The following is a 9263-nucleotide window of genomic DNA, read 5'->3' as shown; positions in this document are numbered from 1 at the left end:
CCTGCCCCCAATGGGGCCGGCACAATCACAGGGCCAGGCGGAGCCGCAGCTGCAAACTGACACAAAAGACGTGCCTTAAGGAACCCGCCGCCGTGCCCAGGTGCCCTGTGGGACAGCCAACTAGGCTCCTTGGCCCCGAAGGCCTCAGCATCTTCCTCCCCCAGCCCCACCCTCCCACCGTCCCAGGGGGCAGGCAGGCAGGCCCCCCTTCCCCTGTGGAACTGTTAACTTATTCAGCTCGCTGGCTTTGCACAGTCTGTCCCGGGCCCAACCCTGAGCCCCAGGTGGGCACAGGTGGGCATCACCTGGGGACCCCCCCACTGTCAGCAGCAGCCCCGGGACCCCTCCCCCAGCAACCCCACCGCTCCCCACTCCTTGGTATAAGTGCAATTAAAGCCGTGGGTGTCGCATCTTCTCCAGAGCTGGGCCCTCCCTTGCCCCGCAGCCCTCAAGGAGGGCACTGTCCGGCCTGGTTGGAGGGAGGGCGGCCGGGGAGGGGGGGCCGCCTCCAGCTTCCAAAGAGCAGCAGGCTGGGCTGGGCGTGGGAGCCCAGAGGGGCCTGCTGCCGGCAGTGGGGCCCAGAAGTGCCCGTGCCTGTTTCGGCCCAGGCTGGGGGTTCAGCTCCCTCAGATCCAAGACCCCAGCGTCCCAGGCCACCCGCCTCCGGTTTGTAATGGAACCTCTGTGCTCCTTCTCTCCCGGGAGACTGTGCTTCTCCTCCGTGCAGTGCGACCCGCCCCCCACATGACTATTGTGCGATTTGTGAGCCGCCTGAGCGGAGTTGGTAACTTGTTGGTTTTTTTCCAACCATCATGGCCTTATCTGTTCCGGTTTTCTCAGTGTCTTCAACCTGTGAGATAGATGTTTATGGCAAAAAGCAAAAAAAAAAAAAAAAAATGACCTATTGTATAAAAATCACTATTTTGTGTGCTCCGCGTGCTACAGCTTTTGGGGTGGCCCCCCCACTTCCCCTCCCCACTCCTTCGGGGCCCCCCCTCCTGGCCGTGAAAGTGTCCACACGTGTGGTAGTCTAGTGTGCCGAGCTGTTTTCTACCTTTTTGTAGTCTTTCTTAAAACACAATAAATTCCGCTGTGATATGTGGCTGCTGCTGACTCGCGGGGCCTTGGGGCTGGGGGCTCCAGCTGGGCACCGAGCGGCAGTAAAGGGAATTCAGGGAGGTTCAGAAATAAAACATTTATTACATGAAGAGGAACGACGGGCAGGGGGAGGGGATGGCCACGAGGTCTGCCACCTCAGGTGGGGGGAGGCTGGGGTGGGCAGGGGAAGGGGGTCCATTCGGCCTCCCTGGGGGGCAATGTCCACACCTGTAGCCAAGGAAAGGGGCAGATGCACAAAGAGCAAGGGCCTGTGCCCAGCGCGGGGTGAAGGTGGGCGCTGGAGGCTGGTGGGGCAGGGGGCTCCCTCCCTCTGCCCCTTCCCAACTTAAATAGGCATAAATAAGAAGCGTCCAGACTCTCAGGCCACCAGGGGCTGCCCCGTCCAGCCCCCTTCCCCGCAGCCTAACACGAGTGCCGGTCGTCGGTCTGTCGTCGGTCGGCCGGCCAGCCGAGGAGAGGCTGCCAGGAAGGCAGGCAGCTCCCAGGCCGCGGAGGTAGTTGGAGTCAGTGTCCAGAGCGGCCGGGCCCTCACAGCACAATCCATGTGTATCGCTCACTATCTGCCAGAACCTTCAGTGAGCACCCTGCGGGGAAGGGTCAGAAGGGAGCCGTGGAGTCTCTGCAGGCCCAGACTGAAGGGAGGGGCCTGCCTCTTCCCCTGACTGGATTTGGGCCACGAGGTTCCAGAAGGCAGTGACCTCGCTGAGTTATCCCGCAGGCCTCCCCCCGCAGCCACCCAGTAGAGGGCTGCTGAAGAACGGACTGGCTGGGGGTCTCCAGGTGCCACACCCGCCAGGTCGTCTCCGAGCCTGCCCTCCCCTCGCTCCGGTTCCGCAGTGTCCGCCAGCATGGCCAGAAGACTCCATTCAGGCAGACGGAGGAATCCGCACCCACTCTAGGCCTGGCGCCACACCAGATAAGGACCTCGGTCCCGACCCTCATCGAGTCACGGGGCCCACCTTTGTGCAGCGCCTCGTTGGTCATCCTGTTGACGTAGCGGCCGCTGCTCTCGGGCACCAGCCACTTCATGACCATGTCCACGCAGCTCTTGCGGTATGAGCTCCAGACACTGCCGCTGAGGATGAGGGGGTGAGGGCTCTCGTCACCCAGGCCACCCACCCTCGGCCCCGGCCCAACCCGGGCCCCAGCCCCGCCTCACCTGGTCTGCCCCTTGACCTCGGTGAGGTCGCCTACGCTGACTGTCATGAAGATGCCGGTGTTGAGGTCCCATGCCACCTTGAGGCTGGTGTGATAGGTCTTTGGTCTGCAGTGGGGTGGGGGGCAAGGGAGAAAGGGATGGGACCTGGGCGACCCAGAGGGTCTTCTGTCTTTGGGGCAGCAACGGAGTGCCCGGTCCAGGTTCTGGGGGCAGGGGAAGTCATCTCCCATCCCGATCGCCCACCCCACAGAATGAGTGTGGCCTCCTGCGGTGCAGAGATGGGCAGCACCTCTCCTCCCACTCGCTCACCGGAGCTGGCCCTCCTCAGTGGGGGACGGGAATGCCAGCAGCAGCAGGCCAATGTTGATGAGGACCTGATTGGTTTCCGGGCAGACCTGGGGGCGGGGATGCCAGTGACAGCTGTTGAGGTGACGCCCAGAACAGAGAGGCCCTGGGCCCACCCTGCCCCCTCCCCGGGCCCACCTCCAGGATGACAATGTCATAGTCACTGAAGGAACAAAACTGGTGGGCCCAGGTGGCGTCATGGCGGATGACCTCATTGATGACGTATTCAAAGTCCAGTGTGAGCTGCTCCACCGTCAGGTACTGACCCTGTGGGCGGTGCGTGGAGGGGGAGGGCTGCTTCAACTGCCACCCCAGCAGGCTCCCAGGGGGTTGCCCCTAGGCCTGCCCCCCCCCAACTGGCACCAACCTGGACGGCAGCCCGCTCCCGCATGGGCCGCAGGTTGCGCCCACGGAGATCGGTCACCACGAAGGGCAAGGAGATCTTGTCATCCTCGAACTCTGAGGGGACAGGAAGTGGGGATGGAGTGGGGGGGGCCTAGTGACCCCCCTGGCTGGCCTCCCATGCTTAGGGCCCTGCCCGCTGGGTGTGTCCCCGGCTCACCATCCTCCGGTTCTGTCCCTTCGCTGGACCCCAGCACATAATACAGCTTGGTGTAGTTGACGTAGCCGGGCTCCGGGGCTGGCGCCTCCGCCGCAGGGGGGCTATCTCGGGGGACCACCTCCCCGCCTGGGGCCAGGGGCCCTGAGGGCAGACGGCAGCGGCTGCCTGAGGGCCCCGGGCAGGGGGGCGGCCGGGCCTCCTCCAAGGTACCCCCCTTGGCCTCTCTGGCCCTGCGGAAGATGTCGGCCACAAACTCCTTGGCTTTGGCGATGGCGGGCGAGGGCTCGGGGGCCCCAGGGGGCCGGGCGGGAGCCGCTTCGGGGCAGGGGCTGGGGAGGGCAGGGGGCACCTCGGGGCTCTGGGGCCCAGGGGGGCTGGGGGGGGCCGGGGGGGAGGTGGTGTGGTCATACAGGATTTGGCAGAAGCTGCTCTCGCCTGGAATAAAAACAGAGAGGGAGGTGGGGAGTGGTCCACAGACAAGTTCAAGCTTAGGACACTGCCAACCTCCCTCACCGCCCTGGGGGTGGTTCTTAGAAATCCACCTGGAGAAGACCCTTCTAGAAGCCTTACCTATGTTAGATATCAGTCAGAAACATTCAGAAGGGAGAAAGACCTTATACACACGTATGCTTGCACATAAACAACACTTTCATTCAGACTTCGACTCTGAGCATCTACCAAACGCCACTCCCCGAGGACTCAAGTGAACAAGACAGACATCTCTGCCCCGGGGGGCTGACAGTGACGAAAGCTAAAAACCACCGAAGTCTGAGTCTACTACATAGCCATCCATCCTCTCCAGTGGGAGGTGACTGCCTTGGGCACAGGGCAGCCAAATCCCAAGCCTCCATCTGTCTGCCTGACCAGGGACCGGCTCCCCCTCCGAGGGGTGTGGACTCAGCCTGGACAGCCCCACGCACTCAACGAGCGGTGCCGGGCCCTGGGCCCTGGGCTCTGCCTGCACCACCTCCATAGGACCCCCCACAATCAATCCTGGGGGGGGGCTGTGTCCTCCCAGTTCAGAGACTAGGGGCTGAGGCTCAGAGAGAAAGTTGTCCAAGGTCACACTGCCATACAATGCGAATCAATGCACTCCTGTCCACCAGCATGGAAACCAGCCAGGTCACAACTCACTCACCCTCTGTGTAAATGGTGACATGGTAGACACTGCCCCCCTCACCCCCGAATGCACACAGCTGAGTCCTGTCCCACGTGGCCCTTCCTACAGGGACCCATAGCCACAAGTCCAGGGGATATGGGCCTCAGCTAGGCCCGGCTTGTCAGGGGCTCACAGCCTGACAAGGGGCAGGGCCTTGCCCACAGTGGCACAGGCGGCCAGGGCCAGGAGGGCCCTGGATGGGCCTGGGGACAAGGCATCCTGGCCCTTGCTGATGTGTGGGCTCAGTTATATACATTTAATCGTCTTTTCATACCTACTCCCCTCCCTCTCCGAGGGGCAATCATTTTAATGTAGTTAGTGGTTATCTTTTTATTTGACTGGGTTCTTGCAAAATCAGAACATATTTGTAATTTATATGTAAGTGGTATTATCTGGTTATAGATCTTTCGTTTCTTTTGCATTCTAGTATGTTTTTAAGGCACGATCCACAGACATGCACACTGGGGCGCCCACTGGGACTGCTGATCCAAGAGAATACCTGCCTTGTCCTACCTCCCTGATCCGCAGGGATGGAGAGCAGGCAACCCCCAAAGCCTAGGACATGCCCAGGGACAGGACTGTTGTCACAGTGTTGCTGTGCGGCCCTGAGAGTGCAGGGGAGGCCCCAGGGCCCCACATCACCGCCAGCCGGTAGCATTATCCAGCTTCTAAACTTTGGCCACTCTGTCAAGGGACATCACCTTGTGATCTTCATTGGCATTTTTCCTATTCCCAAAGACATATGACAGCTATCTGTCCCCTAACCACTCCCTGAAATTTTAAATTTTTGGAAAGAGCACTGCACCGCCCAGCGTGGTAGCCGTGGCCACATGTGGCTATTTGAACTCAACTAAAATTAACTGAAATTAAAAACGCAGTTCCTTGGTCACACAAGCCACTTTCAAGTGGCTACTGGGGGCAGCCGTAGCAGACCCAGCAGATACAGCCATCCCAGCCCCGTGGAAAGTTCTAGAGGACAGTGCTGGAGTGGAGCATGGCTAGCTGTGGATTCCGTATTCCCGCTTTCCGGCTGTGTGACCTTGGACGAGGGACTTCGCCTCTCCAGACCTTGTTCGGGGTCAGGAGACCAGGGGCTCGGAGGCTTCCAGCGGGCGCCGGGCCTGTCGTCGGCCCTGGTGCCTACCTGCCGCGTGGACGGAGACGGCGCAGGCCACCAGGGAGTAGCTGGTGTTCAGCAGCACCACCTGGTCCTTCTTGAGCTGGAAGGCGGGCTGGAAGGTGGGGAAGGGGTAGACCACCTGGTACTTGGTGTGCAGCATGAAGCCGTGCCGCAGGCACTGCGCGCTCGGGTCGCCTGCAGCAACACACGACGCGCTGGCTCACTCGCAGCCTCGGGGCGCGGAGGCAGCCGGCACCCCGAGGCCCCCGGCCGCTCACCTGGATGGGCCCGGCTGGCCTCCCGGGCAGGCGGCGCACCGGCCCGGCGGCGGCACCGCCACAGTGCTGATGTAGATGTCCCGGTGGTTCTCGTCACTCATCATCATCATGTTCATGAGCATCCCATTGGCCGAGCGGGTGCTGGGGGCCGGCAGGCCTTCAGCCACCTGGCCCACGCACCGCCCTCCCCAGGTCTCTAGGCCTTCCGTGTCCCCGAGTCTTACTTGAAGCCGAAGACGATGACCTTGGAGGCATCGCTGGGCCATTCGCACACGGTCAGGTACAGGTCGCTGTAGATCTCCTCGTCCTGGAAGAGCCGCACCTGCCGGACCTGAGCAGCCATGTTCAGGGTCGGTATGGGGTCAGAGCGGGTAGGGTGGGGGGCACAGGGGACCCAAGGCTACACCCTGCTGGGCTGGAATCGGAGCTGGGGCTGAGCCGGCATGAGCACCCTTTTTGGGGGGGGGTGGCTCGAGCCAGGGAGTCCCAAGCAGCTCCTACACCATACCCCTCTGCCTTCCTGAGGACAGGCTGGGGAGGCTCCCCTTACAAGGAGGGGAAACAGGGAGGCCGGCCTGGCACAGGAGGAAGCTGATGACAGCCCTGCCCCAAGAAAGGGGACTCTGCCAGACACATCAGTTCCATGCCCAATCCACCCTGAGACCTGTTCACCTCTCCGAGCTCGTGTGTAAACTGGGGTAACAGCACTCACCTCCTGGAAAGGGGCAGGGGTTCAAGGAGTCAAAATAAGGGTTAAGCGAACGGGCTAGCAAAGCTACCGGGTCCCACCTGGCCTGAGCCTGCCGTGTCCTTCTTACAGGCTATGTATGCTAAGTCAAACCACACAGAAGTGCCTCTATCTACACACTTTCAGCTACAAAAACGGCACCTGCACGTGGTTTGACCTGACACTCAGAATACTGCCAACGACCCCTGGGGTAGAATTTCTCCACTTTACGGACAAGGAAGCTGAGGCTCAGGGGGCTGCTGTGATCTGCTGGTCCCACTGCTGGAAGGGACAGCCCAGCCCTGGGCCTACCAGCTTGAGCTTGCTGTGGACGTTGAACTCCCACCAGTACAGATGGTAGATGTAGAAGGAGAAGTCATCGTCCCCGCTGCTGCTGGTGTATGAAAGAACATAACGACCGCACTTGGAAAAGCCCAGGAAGATGTGTCTGCGGGGGCAGGGACAGAATGGCCAGGTCAGGACCAGCCTGCCGCCCCACCCAGCCGCCTCCCCTGACCCAGCCCAGCCTCACGCAGCCTCACCCTGCGTAGAGAAAGTCCTCGTCCACAATGTTCTTGAGGGAGACGCAGACCCTGGGCGGCAGCTTCCGGAAGAGGCGAGGGGAGAGCTGCCCACTGATCTGGGGAAGGGGTGGCCCTGGCTCTTGAGGCACCATCACCCCCAGTCCCCTCACCTAAAGCAAAGTAGCACCCCCAGGGTCTGGTCCAGACACACAGGCCCACTTCCTGACAACCGTGACGGTCAAGAGTAACCCAAGCTCTGGAAGGTGGAAATAGCTAGGAAGGGTGGATCAGCGGGGCCCCACCTGAGCCTCCCCTTCCACCAGGGACCCATGCCACTCTCCCAGCCCCACAACTCTTCAGCCTCAGAGCCCTTCTGGCCCAAGCATCAAGGTTCTAAGGACCAGCACTGGTATCACCCCCCACCCCCAGGAAGGCTCCCCGTTCATCCTTGGCCACAATGGGCCACTGGCTGCCTTTCTGAGGGCTGCTTCATGGTGCACTGAGCTGTGGGTGTCCGCAACCACTAAGGAGGCTTGACCAATAGAACTCACCTGTCCCTGACCCACTAGCCTACACACAGGGTGCTCAGAACCTCTGGGATGGCCCTGGCCTCAGCTGGGGACCCGCTGAACCAGAAGGGTGGGGCTGATCAGTGACCTTCCAATTCCTGCCCAATTCCCCCTTCTCAATTAACCTAGTCGCCTTCTAACTGACCCCTTCATCCCAAAAACTTCAAGGAAGGATTTGTGGGGGGACAGGCGGGCAAAGCTGGGTAGTAGGGGATCAGAGCACCCTGAGTCCTACAGCCCAGTCTGAGTGAGATACTTGGCCTTGCCCTCAAGAGAGTACAGGCTGATGGGAAAGAGACCTATTTGGGGAGCTCCCTAGCATATGGGGGAGACAGCCCACTCCTCAAGGGGATCCCAGTCTGGTGGAACAGCCCTGTCGGTGAGGCCCAGGCTGACAGGGGAGACACAATCCCTGTTCAGGGAGCTCCCAAGCTAAGGGTGGAGCCACAGCCCAACCCAGGGAACGACCAGGCTGAAGGCGGAGACTGTCCCTGGCCCAGGACCTCGTCAAAAGGAGAAGACACAGCGCTGCCCTCACAGAGTTCCCAGCCTAATGGAGAAGGCGCTCTCCCTATCCACAGGGATACAGTCTGCCCAGGTTGCTGCCGACCTGACAGCAGATTCACATGTCTGCCCTCCCAGAGCTCCCAAGCTGATGGGGGAGAGAGATGCTTGCACATTGTGAGTTTACTGTCTGATGGAGAAGACAGAGCCCTGCTCAGGGAGCTCCCAGTCTGAGGGGAAAGACCAGGCTTTCTCCAAAGAGGTCCCTCCCATTCAGTGGGGGAGGCAGACACAGGTACAGGACCTCCCAGCTCCCGTGTGGTCAGAGCCGGGACAGAGAGAGGTACACCAGGCAGAGGAAGCCCAGCCGGTAGCAAGGGCTCCGCCAAGGGGGCGGGAAGGCTCCATAACGGAGAGGCCATGGGAACAGGGTTTTGAAAAATGAGTCTGACCCTGGATCGCCCCCTTCCTCCTTATTCCTCCAGCGACCCCCTCCATCCAAGCCCTTTCTCAGCCACCCCCACCAGCCCTTCCATCCATGCCCCCTCCCCCGCCCCCTCCCTCGTCCCTTCTCCCCACCCTCTGGCGCGGTCCTCCCAGACTCCAGGCCTTACCTTGACCCGCTCCAGCTGCTTGAGGACGTGCTCCCGCCGCCGGCCCGCTGCCCGCTTCCCCCCGGCGCCCCCGGGGCCGCCAGCGCCGCTCCCGGCCCCGCTGTTCCGCTCCGATTTCGAGCTGGGCGCCATTTTCACCCCCTCCCTCCACTTCCGGAGCAACCGGCCTTTTCGTCCCACCCCCGCCGCCTTCTCATTGGCCCTTTCTCGGCACAGCGGCCGGTCGGTTGGGCGAAGGCCCGCACTCGGGGCCTCTTCCCGCTGGGCCTGTCCATCATAGCCACTTCGGCCCTTGATTGGTAGAGATGGTACAACCTCCGTGGTTCGCCGCAGTATTCCCGCCTTTCCGCAAGGACGCACCCGTCAGAGGCCCGGATTGGGCCCCTTGCCCAGATGACTTTAACCGGATAGGCGAAGGCCCCTATCTCTCTCGGCGGCGTCACGCCCCCCTGTGGCTGGTGGGTTTCCATGGAGACCGCAGGCGGTCCAGGCCCGTGGGCGGGGCGAAGGGAACCGGTGGTCACCACGGGGCTGGAGTCCCCACAGCGCCCTACCCGGATGCTCAGAAGCCTGCCGACTATCC

At 61.7% G+C, this 9263-nt stretch overlaps 1 protein-coding gene across 1 annotated transcript; it reads right to left on the bottom strand.

Annotated features, from left to right (window-relative positions):
* Positions 1 to 1179: 1179 nt before the first annotated feature.
* On the bottom strand, positions 1180 to 8850 carry DCAF15 (DDB1 and CUL4 associated factor 15). The gene is given in 14 exon segments (XM_002921020.4): positions 1180 to 1703; positions 2079 to 2194; positions 2279 to 2383; positions 2588 to 2673; positions 2762 to 2890; positions 2991 to 3082; positions 3186 to 3620; positions 5489 to 5659; positions 5743 to 5767; positions 5769 to 5883; positions 5967 to 6073; positions 6782 to 6917; positions 7012 to 7109; positions 8681 to 8850. Coding segments are annotated over 14 exon segments (1803 nt in total). The 5' UTR covers positions 8813 to 8850; the 3' UTR covers positions 1180 to 1647.
* Positions 8851 to 9263: the final 413 nt, after the last annotated feature.

This window comes from Ailuropoda melanoleuca, chromosome 4 (assembly GCF_002007445.2).
Source record: "Ailuropoda melanoleuca isolate Jingjing chromosome 4, ASM200744v2, whole genome shotgun sequence".
NCBI classification, from domain to species: domain Eukaryota; kingdom Metazoa; phylum Chordata; class Mammalia; order Carnivora; family Ursidae; genus Ailuropoda; species Ailuropoda melanoleuca.
This window is presented reverse-complemented; position numbering and strand designations above follow the sequence as displayed.